The sequence below is a fragment of the Arachis stenosperma genome, chromosome 7 (assembly GCF_014773155.1).
Source record: "Arachis stenosperma cultivar V10309 chromosome 7, arast.V10309.gnm1.PFL2, whole genome shotgun sequence".
Taxonomy (NCBI): domain Eukaryota; kingdom Viridiplantae; phylum Streptophyta; class Magnoliopsida; order Fabales; family Fabaceae; genus Arachis; species Arachis stenosperma.
Window position 1 is genome coordinate 47,889,934 of NC_080383.1, and position 23,069 is coordinate 47,913,002.

General features: G+C 39.7%; 1 protein-coding gene and 1 non-coding gene across 2 annotated transcripts; both read left to right on the top strand.

Moving 5' to 3' along the window:
* The first annotated feature begins 1,802 nt into the window (after positions 1 to 1,802).
* LOC130939766 (uncharacterized) lies at positions 1,803 to 22,337 on the top strand. The gene is made up of 3 exons (XM_057867845.1): positions 1,803 to 1,941; positions 21,133 to 21,855; positions 22,063 to 22,337. The coding sequence occupies exons 1-3, from the start codon at positions 1,803 to 1,805 to the stop codon at positions 22,335 to 22,337; spliced, it is 1,137 nt and encodes a 378-aa protein (XP_057723828.1).
* LOC130942719 (small nucleolar RNA R71) lies at positions 17,839 to 17,946 on the top strand. The gene has a single exon (XR_009071279.1). It is a non-coding gene; the product is annotated as a small nucleolar RNA R71 (small nucleolar RNA).
* Positions 22,338 to 23,069: the final 732 nt, after the last annotated feature.

Genomic DNA, 23,069 nt, shown 5'->3' on the forward strand with positions numbered 1-23,069 from the left:
GGCATCATGTTTTTGGCGCCATTACCATGGAATGAAAAGCAATGAATTTTGCAAAATGGAATAACACATGAATAACAATTTCGTCCACCAGTTTGAAATCTCAAGATAGGACCACATTGGAAGGTGCTAGCAATGGTTCTATGAAAAAGTACAAGACTATGGACGAAGCATGGCAATTGATCAGCGACTTAGCTGACTCTACTAGGAATCACAGGCAGAAACAAAGTCGGTCAAGAGCTGTTGCAGAGGTATCCAATAGTAAAGAGACTGCTGCTATAGCTCAGAGCTTATGTGAAATGACCAACTTGCTGAAGCAGATGCAACTGAATCAACAACAGCCTCAGCAAGTTCAACCTTCTCCACCACAGCACAGCCAGCAGTTGGTTCCACAAAGAGTATGCGGAATCTGTGCAGATTACAGTCACTATACCGATGAGTGTCCGCAACTCCAACCAGAAGACAACACTGTAGCAGCCACTCATAACTTTCATGACCGCACCAATCAAAGGTACAATCAAGGTGGCAACTATAACCAAGGATGGCAGGATAACTCTAACCAAGGCTGGAGAGACAATTCTAACCAGGGTTAGAGGGACAATCATAACAGAGGAGGAAGAGATAACAATGGAAATCAGAGGTGGAATAACAATAACAACTTCAGGCAGCAGAATCAGAATCAGTCCTACAGAGCACCTCATTTAAGACAGCCTCAAGCATCTCAGCAGACCTCTCAGATCACTTACCCCTCTTCATCTCCTAATGATGAGTTACTACAATCTATTGATCGGAGACAACAGGCTATGGAAAATAATTTTAATGCAACTCTGAATGTTTTGACTTCTACTTTACAAACCCTTGTCTCACAGGTTGGATCACTGACCAACTCCAACAACCAGTCCTCAAGCTCTGGTGGACTCCCCTCTCAACCATTACCCAACCCAAAAGGTGGTATTAATGCCATCACCCTAAGGTCCAGAACCATATTGCAAGAGAGGAATCAGGAAGAGCCAAACCCACCTGAAGATGCCTCAGCTGAAGAGGTAGTGGAAATAGAAGATGTTGAAGAAGAAAAGAGCATGCAAGACATGGCTGAAGAAGAAGACGCCAAATCACAGGAAGAAGCACCAAAGCGCGCAGACACTATAGAGGACGTCGTTCCTATTCCATTTCAACAACTTGCAAGGAAGCCCAGGAAGCAGTTAGAACCTGATCCCAAAATGGTAGAAATCTTCAAAAAGGTTGAGGTAACTGTTCCCCTTTTTGATGTCATTCAACAGGTACCTAAATATGCAAAGTTTCTAAAATATTTGTGCATACATAAAGACAAAATTAATGAATTAGAAACTATTCCTTTAGGAAGTTCTATATCTGCTTTAATGGGAAATATACCTGAAAAATATAGTGATCCAGGTCCATGCATGGTTAACTGTACCATTGGAGGTGTGATATTTTCTGACTGCATGTGTGATTTAGGAGCATGTGTTAGTATAATGCCTTTATCTGTATATGATGTTTTCAGGCTCCCTCCCTTAAAAAGGTCGGCAGCTCGTTTTGTGTTAGCAGATAAAAGTATTATTACAGTGGCTGGAGTTGCTGAAGATGTATTACTGGGAATCAAAGGTCTCACTTTTCCCATTGATTTTTACATCTTGGAGATGCCCCAAAATGACTCAGAGAAGCCATCATCAATCCTACTCGGAAGACCTTTCTTGAAGACCTCAAAGTTCAAATTAGATGCTTTCGCAGGCACATACTCTTTTGAAATAGACGGTCGAGTAGTAAGCATCAATCTGAATGGAGTTATGAAACACCCTTTAGAAGATCGTTCTATCTTCCAGTGTGACATCATAGATGAAACCGTAGCTGAAGTTCACCAGGAAGAGTTTGAAGATAAGTACATAGGACAAGGTCTAAGTGTGGGAAATTCCGAGGACAATGCAGGTACTCTACCACTGCCACCAGTTCCAGATAATTCAGAGCCAAACCATGACCAGAAGTTAGAATTGAAACCCCTCCCTCCACACCTCAAATATGCTTACCTTGAGGACCAGCAGAAGTTTCCAGTTATCATTGCACAGGACCTCACTTTTCAGTAGGAAGAACAGTTACTTAGTGTGCTGAGGAAGCACAAGAAAGCAATTAGGTGGAGTTTAGCAGACATAGTAGGCATCAACCCTCAAGTTTGTGAGCACAGGATATTTTTAGAAGAAGGAGCAAGACCTGTTCGTAAACCCCAAAGAAGATTAAACCCCACTATTTTAGAGGTTGTCAAGAAGGAAGTGATCAGACTATTAGAGGCAGGTATTAGCTACCCCATCTCAGATAGTGAATGGGTTAGCCCAGTACAAGTGGTGCCCAAGAAGTCTAGAGTCACTACAGTGAAGAATGAGCATGGAGAGCTCATAGCAACCAGAGTACAGAACGCCTGGAGGGTCTGCATTGATTACAGGCGTCTCAACCAATCTACTCGTAAGGATCACTACCCTCTTCCATTCATTGATCAAATGCTGGATCGTCTGTCAGGTAAATCACATTATTACTTTTTAGATGGTTACACAGGCTATTTCTAGATTCATATAGCTCCTGAGGATCAGGAAAAGACTACCTTTACCTGTCCCTTTGGGACTTATGCTTACAAGAGAATGCCCTTTGGCTTGTGCAATGCACCAGCTACTTTCCAAAGGTGCATGATGAGTCTTTTCTCTAATCTTATTGAGGACTGTATGGAGGTTTTTATGGATGATTTTAGCGTTTATGGTGATTCTTTTAACCTTTGCTTGGATAGTTTATCCAGAGTATTAGATAGATGTGTCAGTACAAACCTTGTATTGAATTTTGAAAAATGTCATTTTATGGTTAAACAAGGAATCGTACTGGGACATGTTGTATCTAATACTGGCATTTCTGTAGATCCAGCAAAGGTGGATGTTATTTCTAGTTTGCCTTACCCCTCTTCTATGAGGGAAGTCCGTTCGTTCCTTGGACATGCAGGTTTCTACCGAAGATTCATTAAGGACTTTAGTAAGGTAGCACTTCCCCTATCCAGATTACTGCAGAAAGATATTGAGTTCGAGTTCAGTGAGGATTGCAAACAAGCGTTTGACAAGCTGAAAACCGCCCTGACTCAAGCTCCAATTGTGAGAGGACCAGACTGGAGCCAGCCATTCAAAATCATATGCGATGCTTCTAACCATGCAGTTGGAGCAGCACTGGCTCAGCGTGAAGGTAAGGACCCTTTTGTTATTGCTTATGCGTCTAAAACTTTAGACGCCGCTCAGTCTAACTACACTACTACTGAAAAAGAGCTTTTTGCTATTGTTTTTTCTCTGGATAAATTCCGAGCCTATTTACTTGGTACTAAGGTAGTAGTGTATTCAGACCATTGGTGCACGAAATTGTGATCATCAATGGCGCCATCAACATGGTACGCTCAATTGCAATCTCAACTCTTTATCACAACTTCGCACAACTAACCAGCAAGTGCACTGGGTCGTCCAAGTAATAAACCTTACGCGAGTAAGGGTCGATCCCACGGAGATTGTTGGTATGAAGCAAGCTATGGTCACCTTGTAAATCTCAGTCAGGCAGATTCAAATGGTTATGAATGATATATGAATAAAGCATAAAGATAGAGATACTTATGTATTTTATTGGTGAGAATTTCAGATAAGCGTATGGAGATGCTTTGTCCCTTCCGTCTCTCTGCTTTCCTACTGTCTTCATCCAATCCTTCTTACTCCTTTCCATGGCAAGCTGTATGTTGGGCATCACCGTTGTCAGTGGCTACAATCCCGTCCTCTCAGTGAAAATGTTCAACACACCCTGTCACGGCACGGCTAATCATCTGTCGGTTCTTAATCAGGTTGGAATAGAATCCATTGATTCTTTTGCATCTGTTACTAACGCCCAACCTTCAGGAGTTTGAAGCTCGTCACAGTCATTCAATCATTGAATCCTACTCAGAATACCACAAACAAGGTTTAGACCTTCCGGATTCTCTTGAATGCCGCCATCAATTCTAGCTTATACCACGAAGATCCCGATTAAAGAATCCACGAGATATCCACTCAATCTAAGGTAGAACGGAGGTGGTTGTCAGGCACACGTTCATAGGTGAGAATGATGATGAGTGTCACGGATCATCACATTCATCAAGTTGAGGAAGAAGTGATATCTTAGAACAAGAATAAGCTGAATTGAATAGAAGAACAATAGTAATTGCATTAATACTCGAGGTACAGCAGAGCTCCACACCTTAATCTATGGTGTGTAGAAACTCCACCGTTGAAAATACATAAGAACAAGGTCTAGACATGGCCGTATGGCCAGCCTCCCAATGATCTAAGAACCAGATGTCCAAAGATGATCAAAAGATCTAAAAATGATCCAAAGATCCAAAAATGAAAATACAATAGTAAAAGGTCCTATATGTAGAGAACTAGTAGCCTAGGGTTTACAGAAATGAGTAAATGACATAAAAATCCACTTCCGGGCCCACTTGGTGTGTGCTTGGGCTGAGCATTGAAGCATTTTCGTGTAGAGACTTTGGTGCACGAATTTGTGATTCGCACAACTAACCAGCAAGTGCACTGGGTCGTCCAAGTAATACCTTACGTGAGTAAGGGTCGATCCCACGGAGATTATTGGCTTGAAGCAATCAATATTTATTTTATTTGTCTTAGTCAGGATGTCAAAGAAAATTGTTTGGATTACTTGAACAATAGAGTTACTTGTTTATAAAGGATTGTGGAATATGTTGGAGTTTTGGAGATGCTTTGTCCTTTGACTTCAACTCTTCCTTGGAATCCTCTTCTCACACGCAGGTTCCTTCCATGGCAAGCTCTCTGTAGGGTGTCACCGTTGTCAATGGCTACCTCCCATCCTCTCAGTGAAAACGTTCCTATGCTCTGTCACAGCACGGCTAATCATCTGTCGGTTCTCAATCAGGTTGGAATAGAATCCCTTGATTCTTTTGCGTCTGTCACTAACGCCCAGCCCTCAGGAGTTTGAAGCACGTCACAGTCATTCAATCCTGGAATCCTACTTGGAATACCACAGACAAGGTTTAGACTTTCCGGATTCTCATGAATGCCGCCATCAATCCAGCTTATACCACGAAGATTCTGATTAGGGAAGCTAAGAGACATTCATTCAATCTGATGTAGAACGGAGGTGGTTGTCAGGCACACGTTCATGGGTTGAGGAAGGTGATGAGTGTCACGGATCATCACCTCCATCACAATTGAGCACGAATAAACATCTTAGATAAGAACAAGCGTGTTTGAATGGAAAACAAAGGAATTGTATTAAATCATCGAGACGCTGCAGAGCTCCTCACCCCCAACAATGGAGTTTAGAGACTCATGCCGTCAAAAGTATGTAATTCAGATCTGAAATTGTCATCCGGTCCAAGAATTGTCTGTAAAAGTTGTTTAAATAGCAAACTAGTAACCTAGGTTTACAGAAAAATGAATAAACTATGATAAATGGTGCAGAAATCCACTTCTGGGGCCCACTTGGTGTGTGCTGGGGCTGAGACTAAAGCTTTCCACGTGTAAAGGCCTTTCTTGGCGTCAAACTCCAGGTTATGACGTGTTTTGGGCGTTCAACTCCGGATCATGACGTTTTTCTGGCGTTTAACTCCAGATAGCAGCATGAACTTGGCGTTTAACGCCAAGTTACGTCGTCTATCCTTGCGCAAAGTATGGACTATTATATATTGCTGGAAAGCCCTGGATGTCTACTTTCCAACGCCGTTGAGAGCGCGCCAATTGAACTCCTGTAGCTCCAGAAAATCCATTTCGAGTGCAGGGAGGTCAGGATCCAACAGCATCAGCAGTCCTTTTTCAGCCTAAGTCAGATTTTTGCTCAGCTCCCTCAATTTCAGCCAGAAAATACCTGAAATCACAGAAAAACACACAAACTCATAGTAAAGTCCAGAAATATGATTTTTGCCTAAAAACTAATATTATTTTACTAAAAACTAACTGAAACATGCTAAAATCCACATGAAATTACCCCCAAAAAGCGTATAAAATATCCGCTCATCACAACACCAAACTTAAACTGTTGCTTGTCCTCAAGCAACTAGATGAATAAAATAGGTTCTAACAGAAATTAAGAAGTAATATATATTTTAGAGTTTTAAATGAAGCTCAGATTCTTATTAGATGAGCGGGGCTTGTAGCTTTTTGTCTCTGAACAGTTTTGGCATCTCCCTGTATCTTTAGAATTTCAGAATAATTGGCATCCTTAGGAACTCAGAATTCAGATAGTATTATTGACTCTCCTAGTATAGTATGTTGATTCTTGAACACAGCTACTTATGAGTCTTGGCCGTGGCCCTAAGCACTTTGTTTTCCAGTATTACCACCAGATACATAAATGCCACAGACACATAACTGGGTGAACCTTTTCAGATTGTGACTTAGCTTTGCTAAAGTCCCCAGTTAGTGGTGTCCAGAGCTCTTAAGCACACTCTTTTGCCTTGGATCACGACTTTAACCACTCAGTCTCAAGCTTGTAACTTGGACCTGCATGCCACAAGCACATGGTTAGGGACAGCTTGGTTTAGCCGCTTAGGCCTGGATTTTATTTCCTTGGGCCCTCCTATCCATTGATGCTCAAAGCCTTGGATCCTCTTTACCCTTGCCTTTTGGTTTTAAGGGCTGCTTGGCTTTTATTCCTTTTGATTGTAAATTTTTTTTTTGAACTGCTTTTTCTTGCTTCAAGAATCAATTTCATGATTTTTCAGATCATCAATAATATTTTTCGTGTTCCTCATCCTTTCAGGAGCCAATATTCATCAAATTCAAGGTACAATTTATGCACTGTTCAAGCATTCATTCAGAGAACAAAAAGTATTGCCACCACATATAATTAATTATAGTCTTTATTACTAAGAACTCATAAATATAAATTACTTCTTTATTCTAAAAAAATTCTACTACTTTATTTATGCCTGATGATGATGAGAAAAATAAATTATAGCTTAATTAGAAATAAAATCAAAATAGACATACTAATTACTACTACTGCTAAATATAACTTCTAAGGTAAAATCCTATAATAATACTATCACAGAGTTAAAGCTGGAATTAGAACTTAACAACCTGTATTTTGGGAAGTGGATGTTCCTCTAGTCTGTGGGGTGCCTTCAAGGATTAATTTCTGACGCTTCAGCTCCCTTAAGTTCACATCCTTGCTCTTCCTGTTCTCTTAGGTGCCATGATCTTAATGAGTTTTAGCTCAGTGATCATGGCAAATCACACCAAACTTAGAGGTTTGCTTGTCCTCAAGCAAAAGAAAGGAAAGGAGAGGAGTAGAAGGAGAGGTATTTTCATAAAAAGATAAGATGAGTTGAAAAAGATATTAAAAATATTTGAAAAAGAATTGGATTGGAAAAAGATTTGTGTTTATAAATTAAGATACATTTGATATTTTTGAAAAAGGGATTTTAGAAATTAGGGTTCTTAGAAAACCAATTTGATTTTGAAGGATGATAATTTGAAACATGTTTAGGCAAGAAATCATGGATTGAAACTTAAAAATTTAGAAAAATTGTAAAGAAAAACGAATTTTACCTCCTCCCCACCATCCTGGCGTTAAACGCCCAGGATGCTAGCAAACTGGCGTTAAACGCCCAGAAGGTGCATCTTTCTGGCGTTTAACGCCCAGAAGATGCTCCTTTCTGGCGTTTAACGCCCAGATGGCTACCCTTACTGGCGTTAAACGCCCAGTGGGAGCTTCTTTTGGGCGTTTAACACCCAAAGTATTTCTTACTGGCTTTTTCATGCCAGTGAGCTTCCAAATTTCCCTGTAACTCTGTGACTTCAACCAATTGCTATTTCACCTTTTGAAGATACTTGGACTCAAACCTGTAAAGAAAATCAATACGAATAAAATTAAATTTTGTGATTGGCTGGGTTGCCTCCCAGCAAGCGCTTCTTTAATGTCTTTTAGCTGGACTGAGTTTTAATCAAGTCTCAGTTTTGAGCATTCTTGCTCAAAATTGCCTTCAAGATAATGTTTGACTCTTTGTCCATTAACAATGAACTTTTTGTTAGAGTCATTATCCTGAAGCTCTATGTATCCATATGGTGATACGTTTGTAATGACATATGGACCTCTCCACCGGGATTTTAATTTCCCAGGGAATAATTTGAGCCTAGAATTGAATAGCAGAACTTTCTGCCCCGGCTCAAAGACTCTGGATGACAATTTCTTATCATGCCATCTTTTCGCTTTCTCTTTGTAAATCTTTACATTTTCGAAAGCATTGAGTCTAAATTCCTCTAGCTCTGATTCGAGACTCTCAGCCATATTGACCTCTCTTACCAGAGAGTCAATTATATCAACACTCATGCAGTCATTTGGGGTGTCTGGATGTTGCATGGCTTTAACAACATTCAGCTTGAACTCTTCCTCATTGACTCTCAAGGTTACTTCCCCTTTTTGGACATCAATGAGGGTTCGGCCAGTTGCTAGGAAAGGTCTTCCTAGAATGAGAGTTGCACTCTTGTGCTCCTCTATTTCCAGCACCACAAAGTCAGTAGGAAAGGCAAATGGCCCAACCTTGACTATCATGTCCTCAATCACGCCTGATGGGTATTTAATGGAGCCATCAGCAAGTTGAAGACATATCCTGGTTGGTTTGATTTCTTCAGTTAAACCAAGCTTTCTGATAGTAGATGCAGGCATTAGGTTGATACTTGCTCCAAGATCACATAAAGCTTGCTTGGTGCAAGTGCCCTCTAATGTGCATGGTATCATAAAGCTCCCAGGATCTTTAAGCTTCTCAGGTAAGCTTTTCAGAATGACTGCACTGCATTCTTCAGTGAGGTAAACTTTTTCAGTTTCCCTCCAATCCTTCTTATGACTTAAGATCTCTTTCATGAACTTAGCATAAGAGGGTATTTGCTCAAGTGCTTCTGCAAACGGAATCTTTATTTCAAGAGTCCTGAGATAGTCTGCAAAGCGGGCGAATTGCTTATCCTGTTCCGCTTGGCGGAGTTTTTGAGGATAAGGCATTTTGGCTTTGTATTCCTCAACCTTAGTTGCTGCAGGTTTATTACCTACAGAAGTGGGTTGGGAAGCCTTTTTAGAAGGGTTGTTATCAGCACTTGTATGTGACTGATTCCCCACTGGTATTTGAATGCCAGTGGTGGGAGCTGGAGTGGCGTTAGACGTCCCTTCCTTGTTTGTTACTGGCGTTTGAACGCCAGCTTTGTCCCTTTCTGGGCTCGGACTGTCTTTAGGAGGATTTTGAGTATCCACTTGTTCATTTCTTGGTTTCCTGCTGCTTTGAAGTGAGGTATTTAATGTTTTCCCGCTTCTTAATTGAATTGCTTGACATTCTTCTGTTATTTGTCTTGACAGTTGTTTTTCTGTCTGCTTTAATTGTACTTCCATGTTCCTGTTAGCCATTCTTGTTTCCTGTAATATTTCCTTGAATTCGGCTAGCTGTTGAGTTAGAAAGTCCAATTGCTGATTGAATTCATTAGCCTGATCCACTGGACTGAGTTCTGCAGTTACTGTTTTAGCTTCTTCTTTCATGAAAGATTCATTGCTTAAGTACAGATGTTGATTTCTGGCAACTGTATCAATAAGCTCTTGAGCCTCTTCAATTGTTTTTCTCATATGTATAGATCCACCAGCTGAGTGGTCTAGAGAAATCTGAGCTTTTTCTGTAAGCCCATAGTAGAAGATGTCTAATTGCACCCATTCCGAAAACATTTCAGAGGGACATTTCCTTAGCATCTCTCTGTATCTCTCCCAAGCATCATAAAGGGATTCATTATCTCCTTGTTTGAAGCCTTGAATGTTTAGCCTTAGCTGTGTCATCCGTTTGGGAGGGAAATAGTGATTCAGGAATTTTTCTGACAGCTGTTTCCATGTTTTTATGCTGCTCTTAGGCTGGTTATTTAACCACCTCTTAGCTTGATCTTTTACAGCAAATGGAAACAGTAGTAATCTGTAGACATCCTGACCCACTTTCTTATCATGTACTGTATCAGCAATTTGCAGAAATTGTGCCAGAAACTCTGTAGGTTCTTCATGTGGAAGACCGGAATACTGGCAGTTTTGCTGCACCATGATAATGAGCTGAGGATTCAGCTCAAAGCTACTAACTCCAATGGAGGGTATACCAATACTACTCCCATATGAAGCAGTAGTGGGGTTAGCATATGTCCCCAGGGTCCTCTTTTCTTGTCCATTCATACTTACTTTAGAATTGGAATACAAGAGTGATGATATGTACGTTGATAATTATTTATTTTATAGTAATGGAATAACACAAAATGGGATATAGATATAAAAATATTTTGAAGATATTTTGTGAAAGAAAATTATTATTATTATTATTATTTTTTGTTTTAAAATAAAATAAAAACGAAATAAATAAAAGAAAGTGGAAATATTTTGAAATTGAAAATTGAATTTTTAATGTAAAATTTTCGAAAAAGTAGTTTTAAAAATAGTTAGAAAATAAAATTTTTTTGAATTTTGAATTTTATGATGAAAGAGAAAAACACACAAAAGACACAAGACTTAAAATTTTTAGATCTAATGCTCCTTATTTTTCGAAAATTTTTGGAGGGAAAACACCAAGGAACACCAAACTTAAAAATTTTAAGATCAAGACACAAGAAAAACTCAAGAACACTTTGAAGATTCACAAGAACACCAAGAACACAAGAAAGAACACCAAACTTAAAATTTTTAGAAAATCAACACAGGTTTTCGAAAAATAAAGAAAAATTAACAAGAAAACACCAAACTTAAAGTTTGGCACAAGATTAAATGGAGAAAAATTGTTTTTGAAAAAGGTTCCAAAGCGTAAACCCAATTGGATTAAATATAACACTTGTTCTAAATATTCCAATTAATGCTTTAGAAAGAACAAAAGTGAAACAAGAAAAGACACAAAACAAGAAAAATTCAAGATCTAACAAGAAAAATAAACAAGAACAACTTGAAGATCAATGAAGAACCAAGAGCAAAAACACGAAAATTTTAGAGAAAATATAAAATATGCAATTAACACCAAACTTAGAACAAGACACTAAACTCACGAAAATTAGCAATTAATTAAAAGAAAAATAATAAATTTTGAAAAGAAATTTTTGAAAAGAAACTATCCTATCAATATTGATTTAATGACTCTATAAAAAATAAGAACAAAAATAAAAATAAATTATTCCTAATCTAAGAAATAAAATAAGCCTTCAATTGTCCAAACTCAATAATCCCCGGCAACGGCGCCAAAAACTTGGTGCACGAATTTGTGATTCGCACAACTAACCAGCAAGTGCACTGGGTCGTCCAAGTAATACCTTACGTGAGTAAGGGTCGATCCCACGGAGATTATTGGCTTGAAGCAATCAATATTTATTTTATTTGTCTTAGTCAGGATGTCAAAGAAAATTGTTTGGATTACTTGAACAATAGAGTTACTTGTTTATAAAGGATTGTGGAATATGTTGGAGTTTTGGAGATGCTTTGTCCTTTGACTTCAACTCTTCCTTGGAATCCTCTTCTCACACGCAGGTTCCTTCCATGGCAAGCTCTCTGTAGGGTGTCACCGTTGTCAATGGCTACCTCCCATCCTCTCAGTGAAAACGTTCCTATGCTCTGTCACAGCACGGCTAATCATCTGTCGGTTCTCAATCAGGTTGGAATAGAATCCCTTGATTCTTTTGCGTCTGTCACTAACGCCCAGCCCTCAGGAGTTTGAAGCACGTCACAGTCATTCAATCCTGGAATCCTACTTGGAATACCACAGACAAGGTTTAGACTTTCCGGATTCTCATGAATGCCGCCATCAATCCAGCTTATACCACGAAGATTCTGATTAGGGAAGCTAAGAGACATTCATTCAATCTGATGTAGAACGGAGGTGGTTGTCAGGCACACGTTCATGGGTTGAGGAAGGTGATGAGTGTCACGGATCATCACCTCCATCACAATTGAGCACGAATAAACATCTTAGATAAGAACAAGCGTGTTTGAATGGAAAACAAAGGAATTGTATTAAATCATCGAGACGCTGCAGAGCTCCTCACCCCCAACAATGGAGTTTAGAGACTCATGCCATCAAAAGTATGTAATTCAGATCTGAAATTGTCATCCGGTCCAAGAATTGTCTGTAAAAGTTGTTTAAATAGCAAACTAGTAACCTAGGTTTACAGAAAAATGAATAAACTAAGATAAATGGTGCAGAAATCCACTTCTGGGGCCCACTTGGTGTGTGCTGGGGCTGAGACTAAAGCTTTCCACGTGTAAAGGCCTTTCTTGGCGTCAAACTCCAGGTTATGACGTGTTTTGGGCGTTCAACTCCGGATCATGACGTTTTTCTGGCGTTTAACTCCAGACAGTAGCATGAACTTGGCGTTTAACGCCAAGTTACGTCGTCTATCCTTGCGCAAAGTATGGACTATTATATATTGCTGGAAAGCCCTGGATGTCTACTTTCCAACGCCGTTGAGAGCGCGCCAATTGAACTCCTGTAGCTCCAGAAAATCCATTTCGAGTACAGGGAGGTCAGGATCCAACAGCATCAGCAGTTCTTTTTCAGCCTAAGTCAGATTTTTGCTCAGCTCCCTCAATTTCAGCCAGAAAATACCTGAAATCACAGAAAAACACACAAACTCATAGTAAAGTCCAGAAATATGATTTTTGCGTAAAAACTAATATTATTTTACTAAAAACTAACTGAAACATGCTAAAATCCACATGAAATTACCCCCAAAAAGCGTATAAAATATCCGCTCATCAGACTTCTCTTGGAGTTAAACGCCAGCTTTTGTGCCAGTTTGGGCGTTTAACTCCCATTCTTGTGCCAGTTCCGGCGTTTAACGCCGGGCAGTTTTGAGCTGATTTGGAATGCCGGTTTGGGCCATCAAATATTGAGCAAAGTATGGACTATTATACATTGCTGGAAAGCTCAAGATGTCTACTTTCCAACGCCGTTGAGAGCGCGCCAATTAAATTTCTGTAGCTCCAGAAAATCCACGTCGAGTGCAGGGAGGTCAGAATCCAACAGCATCTGCAGTCCTTTTCAGTCTCTGAATCAGATTTTTGCTCAGGTCCCTCAATTTCAGCCAGAAAATACATGAAATAACAGAAAAACACACAAACTCATAGTAAAGTCCAGAAAAGTGAATTTTAACTAAAAACTAATAAAAATATACTAAAAACTAACTAAAACATACTAAAAACATACTAAAAACAATGCCAAAAAGCGTACAAATCATCACAACACCAAACTTAAATTGTTGCTTGTCCCCAAGCAACTGAAAATCAAATAAGATAAAGAGAAGAGAATATGCAACAAATTCCAAAAACATCTATGAAGATCAGTATTAATTAGATGAGCGGGGCTTTTAGCTTTTTGCCTCTGAACAGTTTTGGCATCTCACTCTATCCTTTGAAATTCAGAATGATTGGCTTCTATAGGAACTCAGAATCCAGATAGTGTTATTGATTCTCCTAGTTAAGTATGATGATTCTTGAACACAGCTACTTTATGAGTCTTGGCCATGGCCCAAAGCACTCTGTCTTCCAGTATTACCACCGGATACATACATGCCACAGACACATAATTGGGTGAACCTTTTCAGATTGTGACTCAGCTTTGCTAGAGCCCCCAATTAGAGGTGTCCAGGGTTCTTAAGCACACTCTTTTTGCCTTGGATCACAACTTTATTTCTTTCTTTTTCTTTTTCTCTTTTTTTTCTTCTTTTTTTTTTGTATTCACTGCTTTTTCTTGCTTCAAGAATCATTTTTATAATTTTTCAGATCCTCAGTAACATGTCTCCTTTTTCATCATTCTTTCAAGAGCCAACCATTCATGAACAACAAATTCAAAAGACATATGCACTGTTTAAGCAAACATTCAGAAAACAAAAGTATTGCCACCACATCAAAATAATTAATCTGTTATAAAATTTAAAATTCATGCAATTCTTCTCTTTTTCAATTAAGAACATTTTTCATTTAAGAAAGGTGATGGATTCATAGGACATTCATAACTTTAAGGCATAGACACTAAGACACTAATGATCATGTAATAAGACACAAACATGGATAAACATAAGCATAAAATTCGAAAAACAGGAAAATAAAGAACAAGGAAATTAAAGAACGGGTCCACCTTAGTGATGGCGGCTTGTTCTTCCTCTTGAAGATCTTATGGAGTGCTTGAGCTCCTCAATGTCTCTTCCTTGCCTTTGTTGCTCATCTCTCATGATTCTTTGATCTTCTCTAATTTCATGGAGGAGGATGGAATGTTCTTGGTGCTCCACCCTTAGTTGTCACATGTTGGAACTCAATTCTCCTAGGGAGGTGTTGATTTGCTCCCAATAGTTTTGTGGAGGAAGGTGCATCCCTTGAGGTATCTCAGGGATTTCATGATGAGTGGGCTCTCTTGTTTGCTCCATCCTTTTCTTAGTGATAGGCTTGTCCTCATCAATGGGGATATCTCCCTCTATGTCAACTCCAACTGAATAACAGAGGTGACAAATGAGATGAGGAAAGGCTAACCTTGCCAAGGTAGAGGACTTGTCCGCCACCTTATAAAGTTCTTGGGCTATAACCTCATGAACTTCTACTTCTTCTCCAATCATGATACTATGGATCATGATGGCCCGGTCTATAGTAACTTCGGATCGGTTGCTAGTGGGAATGATTGAGCGTTGGATAAACTCCAACCATCCCCTAGCCACGGGCTTGAGGTCATGCCTTCTCAGTTGAACCGGCTTCCCTCTTGAATCTCTCTTCCATTGGGCGCCCTCTTCACAGATGTCTATGAGGACTTGGTCCAACCTTTGATCAAAGTTGACTCTTCTAGTGTAAGGGTGTTCATCTCCTTGCATCATGGGCAAGTTGAATGCCAACCTTACATTTTTCGGACTAAAATCTAAGCATTTCCTCCGAACCATTGTAAGCCAATTCTTTAGGTTCGGGTTCACACTTTGATCATGGCTCTTGGTGATCCATGCATTGGCATAGAACTCTTGAACCATTAAGATTCCGACTTGTTGAATGGGGTTGGTAAGAACTTCCCAACCTCTTCTTCGGATCTCATGTCGGATCTCCGGATATTCACTCTTTTTGAGTTTGAAAGGGACCTCGAGGATCACCTTCTTCAAGGCCACAACTTCATAGAAGTGGTCTTGATGCACCCTTGAGATGAATCTCTCCATCTCCCATGACTCGGAGGTGGAAGATTTTGCCTTCCCTTTCCTCTTTCTAGAGGTTTCTTCGGCCTTGGATGCCATAAATGGTTATGGAAAAACAAAAAGCAATGCTTTTACCACACCAAACTTAAAAGGTTTGCTCGTCCTCGAGCAAAAGAAGAAAGAAGAGAGTAGAAGAAGAAGAAATAGAGGAGATGGAGATGGCTTTGTGGTTCGGCCAAAGGGGGAGAAGTAGTGTTTAGGTTGTGTGAAAATGAAGGAGTGAAGATGGGTTTATATAGGGGTGGAGAGAGGGGTAGGGTTCGGTTGTGGGAGGGTGGGTTTGGAAGGGAAAGTGGTTTGAATTTGAATGGTGAGGTAGGTGGGGTTTTATGAAGGATGGATGTGAGTGGTGAAGAGAAAGATGGGATTTGATAGGTGAGGGATTTTTGGGGAAGAGTGGTTGAGGTGATTGGTGAATGAGTGAAGAAGAAGAGAGAGGGTGGTGGGGATACTGTGGGGTCCACAGATCCTGAGGTGTCAAGGAAAAGTCATCCCTGCACCAAGTGGCGAGCAAAATTGCTCTCTGTGCCAATTCTGGCGTTAAACGCCGGGCTGGTGCCCCTTTCTGGCATTTAACGCCAGCTTCTTACCCTTTCCTGGCATTTAACGCCAGTCTGGTGCCCCTTTCTGGCGTTAAACGCCCAGAATGGTGCCAGACTGGGTGTTAAACGCCCATTTGTTGCCCCTTACTGGCGTTTAAACGCCAGCAGGTTCTTCCTCTAGGGTGTGCTATTTTTCTTTCTGTTTTTCATTCTGTGTTTGCTTTTCCAATTGATTTTGTGACTTTTCATGATCATCAACCTACAGAAAATATAACATAACAAAGTAAAATAGATAAATATAACATTGGGTTGCCTCCCAACAAGCGCTTCTTTAATGTCAGTAGCTTGACAGTGGGCTCTCATGGAGCCTCACAAATGCTCAGCGCAATGTTGGAACCTTCCAACACCAAACTTGTTTGAATGTGGGGTTTCAACACCAAACTTAGAATTTGGTTGTGGCCTCCCAACACCAAACTTAGAGTTTGACTGTGGGGGCTCTGTTTGACTCTATTTTGAGAGAAGCTCTTCATTTTTCCTCTCCATGGTGACAGAGGGATATCCTTGAGCCTTAAACACAAAGGATTCTTCATTCACTTGAATGATCAATTCTCCTCTGTCCACATCAATCACAGCCTTTGCTGTGGCTAGGAAGGGTCTGCCATGGATGATGGATTCATCCATGCACTTCCCAGTCTCTAGGACTATGAAATCAGCAGGGATATAATGGTCTTTAATCTTTACCAGAACATCCTCTACAAGTCCATAAGCTTATTTTCTTGAATTTTCTGCCATCTCTAGTGAGATTCTTGCAACTTGCACCTTAAAGATCCCTAGCTTCTCCATTACAGAGAGAGGCATGAGGTTTATACTTGAACCTAAGTCACACAGAGCCTTCTTAAAGGTCATGGTGCCTATGGTTCAAGGTATTGAGAACTTCCCAGGATCTTGTCTCTTTTGAGGTAATTTCTGCCTAGACAAGTAATCCAGTTCTTTGGTGAGCAAAGGAGGTTCGTTCTCCCAAGTCTCATTACCAAATAACTTGTCATTTAGCTTCATGATTACTCCAAGGTACTTGGCAACTTGCTCTTCAGTGGCATACTCATCCTCTTCAGAGGAAGAATACTCATCAGAGCTCATGAATGGCAGAAGTAAATCCATTGGAATCTCTATGGTCTCAGTGTGAGCCTTAGATTCCCATGGTTCCTCATTAGGGAACTCATTGGAGGCCAGTGGACGTCCATTGAGGTCTTCCTCAGTGACGTTCACTGCCTCTTCCTCCTCTCCAATTCGGCCATGTTGATGGCCTTGCATTCTCCTTTTGGATTCTCTTCTGTATTGCTTGGAAGAGTACTAGGAGGGAGTTCAGTAATTTTCTTACTCAGCTGACCCACTTGTGCCTCCAAGTTTCTAGTGGAGGATCTTGTTTCAGTCATGAAACTTTGAGTGATTTTGATTAGATCAGAGACCATAGTTGCTAAGTCAGAGTGGCTCTGCTTAGAATTCTCTGTCTGTTGCTGAGAAGATGATGGAAAAGGCTTGCTATTGCTAAACCTGTTTCTTCCACCATTATTGTTGTTAAAACCTTGTTGAGGTCTCTGTTGATCCTTCCATGAGAGATTTGGATGATTTCTTCATGAAGAATTATAAGTGTTTCCATAGGGTTCTCCCATGTAATTCACCTCTTCCATTGAGGGGTTCTCAGGATCATAAGCTTCTTCTTCAGATGAAGCATCCTTAGTACTGCCTGGTGCATTTTGCATTCCAGACAGACTTTGAGAAATCAAATTGACTTGCTGAGTCAATATCTTATTCTGAGCCAATATGGCATTCAGAGTATCAATCTCAAGAACTCCTTTCTTCTGATTTGTCCTATTGTTCACAGGATTCCTTTTAGAAGTGTACATGAATTGGTTATTTGCAACCATTTTAATTAGTTCTTGAGCTTCTGTAGGCGTCTTCTTCAGATGAAGAGATCCTCCAGCAGAGCTATCCAATGACATCTTGGACAGCTCAGACAGACCATCATAGAAAATACCTATGATGCTCCATTCAGAAAGCATGTCAGAGGGACACTTTCTGATTAATTGTTTGTATCTTTCCCAAGCTTCATAGAGGGATTCACCTTCCTTCTGTCTGAAGGTTTGGACTTCCACTCTAAGCTTACTCAATTTTTGAGGTGGAAAGAACTTTGCCAAGAAGGCATTGACTAGCTTTTCCCAAGAGTTCAGGCTTTCTTTAGGTTGTGAGTCCAACCATATCCTAGCTCTGTCTCTTACAGCAAATGGGAATAGCATAAGTCTGTAGACCTCAGGGTCAACCCCATTAGTCTTGACAGTGTCACAGATTTGCAAGAATTCAGCTAAAAACTGATGAGGATCTTCCAATGGAAGTCCATGGAACTTGCAATTCTGTTGCATTAGAGAAACTAATTAAGGCTTAAGCTCAAAGTTGTTTGCTCCAATGGCAGGGATAGAGATGCTTCTCCCATAGAAGTCGGGAGTAGGTGCAGTAAAGTCACCCAGCACCTTCCTTGCATTGTTGGCATTGTTGTTGTTTTTGGCTGCCATGGGTTCTTCTTCTTTGAAGATTTCTGTTAGATCCTCTACAGAGAGTTATGCTTTTGCTTCAAGGTCCTTTCAGGTTCAGGGTCAGCCTCAACAAGAATGCTTTTGTCTTTGCTCCTGCTCATATGAAAAAGAAGAGAACAAGAAAATATGGAATCCTCTATGTCACAGTATAGAGATTCCTTGAGGTGTCAGAGAAAAATAGAAGGAAGAAGTAGAAGAATTCGAACTTATCAAGAAAGATGGAGTTCGAATTGTGCATTAAGGAGAAGTGTTAGTCCATAAATAGAAGGATGTGAGAAGAAGGGAAGAAATTTTCGAAAATTAAGTAAAAGATTTTAAAAACATTTTGAAAAACACTAATTGATTTTCGAAAACTAAGAGTGGAAAAGAAATCAAGTGATTTTTGAAAAGATTTTGAAATTAGAAATCAAAAAGATATGATTGAAAACTATTTTGAAAAAGATGTGATTAAGAAGATATGATTGAAAAGATATAGTTTTTTTTTAAAAAATATGATTGAGAAGATATGATTTGAAAAACAATTTAAAAAAGATTTGATTTTAAAAATTAATGACTTGGCTAACAAGAAAAGATATGATTCAAATATTAAACCTTTCTCAACAGAAAAGGCAACATACTTGAAATGTTGAATCAAATTGATGACAAGTCATCTTAGCCTAGTTTCACTAGTCTTTTTCTTTTGTTTTCACTTGAATTATGCACTTTCTTAAGCTACAAGCAAGCCAATTTAGGTAGATTTTCATGCTTCCTTTGATTGAATCAACCATATGTGAATTAATGCTTTTTCCTGAGGTTTGATGCCATAATTGGTGCATATTAGGATATAATGATCATCTCATGATTTCAAGCATAGCTTTGATGTGTTTGGTTGATTTATGATAGGTGAAGAAAGCTTGGAAAAGGATTGAAGTGAGAAGGAATGACTAGAAGCTAAGAGAAGACAATGAATCAAGTGAAATTGAACCAGGAAAGAATGAAGTTGGAGTTGAAGTTAGCCTCAACGTTAGCCCCCTAACTTGGAGGCTAACGTTGGAAGCTAAAAATTCCTCCCAGGGCTAGCCACGTTAGCGCCAACGTTAGCCCCCTAACTTGGAGGCTAACGTTGGCATTTGAATTCTCCTCCAGGGTGTGCAACGTTTGCGCCAACGTTAGCCCCCTAACTTGGAGGCTAACGTTGGCGCCTCACCAACTCAAAGCAAGGCCAACGTTAGGGTCAAAGTTAGCCCCCTAACGTTGGCCCAAACGTGAAGTGCAGAAGATGGGTGTTGCTGCTAGAAAAAGTTGGCCTCAAAGTTAGCCCCCTAACTTTGAGGCTAACTTCAAAACCCAACTTTGCAAAAACTCAATTCGGTTCAATTGATTCACTTGGGTCTCTCTCCAAACTTCAAGAGCAATCAACCAAGGCCTCTTTCAACCCAATTCCACCAAGAGCAAAGGCCCAACTCAAGGCTTGAAGATCAATTGAAGAAAGTGTATAAATAGGCTAGAATTCAATTTATTCGAGGAGTTCTCTTTTTAGAATTGGGCAGAGAGCTTTCCTTTAGTTTTTGAGTTACAGAGTGATCTTTAGTTTCTTGTTTCGGGGGAAGGAGAATTGCATTCTCTTCCTCTTAGCTTTATTGCTTTTAATTTCAATCACTCTTGTCTTGGATCTTGGGTTGGAGAATTGAAGGAATTCTGTTTCAATCTCACCTTGGATCTTGTTTACTTTCACTGCAATTTGAATTTCCTTTTCTGCTACTTGCTTTCTCATTTAATTTCCTTGCAATTTACAATTCCTTTGAGATTGTTCTTGTTGGATCTAGGAAGGCATTGAGATCTAGACTTGGTTATCTAGTCTCTGGGTCCTGAGATCAAATTTCTCATTTCAATTCTCTGCTCCTTGCGTTCATTGTTCATTTAATTTCCTGTTTCGAATCTGTTTCAACCCATTCCCCATTTACTCTTCTGTTTAATGCAATTTACATTCTCTTTGTTTAGATCTTGCAAATTCAAGTCCCAATCCCCTTTACATTTCAAGTCATTTACAATTCTTGCCATTTAAGATTCTTGCAATTTACTTTTCTTGCAATCTAAGTTTCTGCCATTTAATTCCTTGTTCTTTAAGATACAGCATTTTAATTCTTGTTCTCTTTACTTTCAATGCAATTTAAATTCTGCAACTCAATCAATCAAATCTTGATTCGCTTGACTAACTCAACCACTAAACTAAAATTGCTCAATCCTTCAATCCCTGTGGGATCGACCTCACACCCGTGAGTTTTATTACTTGATGACACCCGGTGCACTTGCCGGTTAGATCGGTATTGTTTTGAGAGAGATTCATTTCTCAAACCAAAATAATTGCCATCAAGTTTTTGGCGCCGTTGCCGGGGATTGATTAGATTGACAATGATTAAGTGAGGTGGTAATTTAGATCAAGCACTTTTTCTTTAATTTTGATTAACCCACTAACTGTTTGAAGATTTGCCTCTACTAACCCACTAACCATTTGAAGTTTTGTCTCAATTGATTACACTCAATTTTCAAAAGTACTACTGTGTGTTTCGTTTGATTGATTTATGTCACAGAAGAAAAGAAGAGAGGCACGAGGGAAGGCTGTCATTGAAGAGGAGATTTCGAAAGAAAAACACCACAACATGAAGCCGCAACTCGTTACACTAATCAAGAACAATTGCTCCTATGGTGGGAATCCATTGGAGGATCCTAAACAGCACATATCCACTTTTCTGAAAATTTGTGGTGTTGTAAATCTTGAAGGTGTAAATCATGACACCTGGAAGCTCTCGTTATTTCCCTTCTCACTAAGGGATGAAGCTGCACAATGGCTCGAAACTATGCCCCAAGGCAGTATTACCAGTTGGGACGAATTGGTTACCAAATTTCTGACCAAATTCGTCTCATCCCAACAAAACATCAAGATGAAAGAGGGAATTCAGCCATTCATACAAGGAGAGGACGAATCATTGTTCAAACCAGGGGAAAGATACAAGGAAGCAAATGACAAAGAGGGTTTCTGGGCGTTCTATGAAGGATTAACCCCAGAAACAAGGAGAGCAGTGGATTACGTCTTAGATAACCTTTTCAAAGCAACATCAATTGCCCAAGGAATTGCAAAGTTCAATGATAAGAAAGCCAATAACCAACATTCATCTGAGATCCCACAGAATGCAACTCCAGAAAAAGAGATAATGAATCCTGAAGGAATGAAGATAGTCATGAATCAAAGCAAATGGCTGCAAATTCAGACTCAGAGCCAATTGGAGTCAATATCCAGACAAATTGATTTTCTCCATTCTACTGCAGTGAAGGCACAATTTCCACCATGGAAACCACATTCTTATCTAGGAATGAAGGAATCTCAATGTCAGGAACAAAGGGACTTCAATTATAACAACCAAAGTCACTCTAGCATGCCCCAACACCAGTCTCAGAATGATGTGTACATCCCACCCTGGAGAATTCAATCCAACTGGAAGGAAGGCGAAAGCCAAACTCAAAAACCAAGGGACTTCAACTGCAATAACCCCAATTTCAAAAATCAGCATACAAACCATCCCCACAACAACAATCATCAAGCACTACCCCAACACACACACCTCCAACCCCAGCCTACCTCACCATTCGCCCAAAATAATTCTTATCAACCACCACAGTTGACACAGCCATAACCATTTCCAACTGCTCCAGGAATTTATGTTCTAGAAGCACTGATGGAAAGATTTATGAAAATTCAAGAAATGATGGCAATAGAGCAGGAAGAAATAAAGAAGCATCAAGAGATGATAAGCAAGAACCAAGAAACTGTACTTAGAAGACTTGAAAGGCAGATGGAACAACTGGTTCAACACCTTGCTGAACTGAATGAGAGGAAGGGAATTTTGAACCCAAAGAGCCATGAGAAGGAGGCTAGGTTGAAGGAAAGGGAAGTTGTGGAGGAAAGTAAGAAGTCTCAACTTCCATGATCAGAGGGTGGAGAATGTCAAGCTAGTGACAATAAAAGAGCGCTTGTTGGGAGGCAACCCAACCAGAGGTAACTATCTTTTCATAACCAATTCAATAAAACTATTAATTAGTTTTATCTAGATTGCAAGAAGCTAAGTTTGGTGTTGCACACCAAAACAATCTAAGGGAGATTGAAGGATTCTAAGTTTGGTGTTCCACCAAAATTCCATCATAAAACACATTCTCACTTTCTGCCATAAGGCTAGCTTCATGCATTTAGACGAACTAGTTAATTATCTGGCTGTTTTCGAGTTTTAGTCTATTACCTTAGAAAAAGAAGAAAGAATTTCACACATGGTTAATGAAAACCTTTGGCAAGGAACTAAGTTTGGTGTTCCCACACCAAAGTAAGTTCAAAAAGCCCACAAATAAATCATGCAGACTAACCACTGTTTCTAAGTGCTTGGGGAACAAGCAACTTTCAATATCATTGCAGGGTATCATACAAGCCTTTGGAGGAATTAAGCATCATCAATCAAAGAAGCAAAAGATGAACATAAAGGCCAGCAATGATGATGAGGAGAAGGAAAGCAAGTGAACTCCAACAGGTTGTATTGTTAAGTGATTACTTTATATCAAATGTTGCTGTGATTGAAAGTTGGATTGTATCTTTATTTGCCCTGGTTGTCTGCATCATATAGTTTTCTTTTTATATTCCTGCCTGCATGCATAGCATAATCTTCCTTTATAAG

Coding starts and splice junctions, on each gene's coding strand:
- LOC130939766 (XM_057867845.1), top strand. CDS start 1,803: ATGAAACACCCTTTAGAAGATCGTTCTATCTTCCAGTGTGACATCATA. Junction 1,942..21,132: donor AAATTCCGAGGACAATGCAG/GTACTCTACCAC, acceptor TAAATCTTGAAG/GTGTAAATCATGACACCTGG. Junction 21,856..22,062: donor TCAATCCAACTGGAAGGAAG/GCGAAAGCCAAA, acceptor CAACTGCTCCAG/GAATTTATGTTCTAGAAGCA.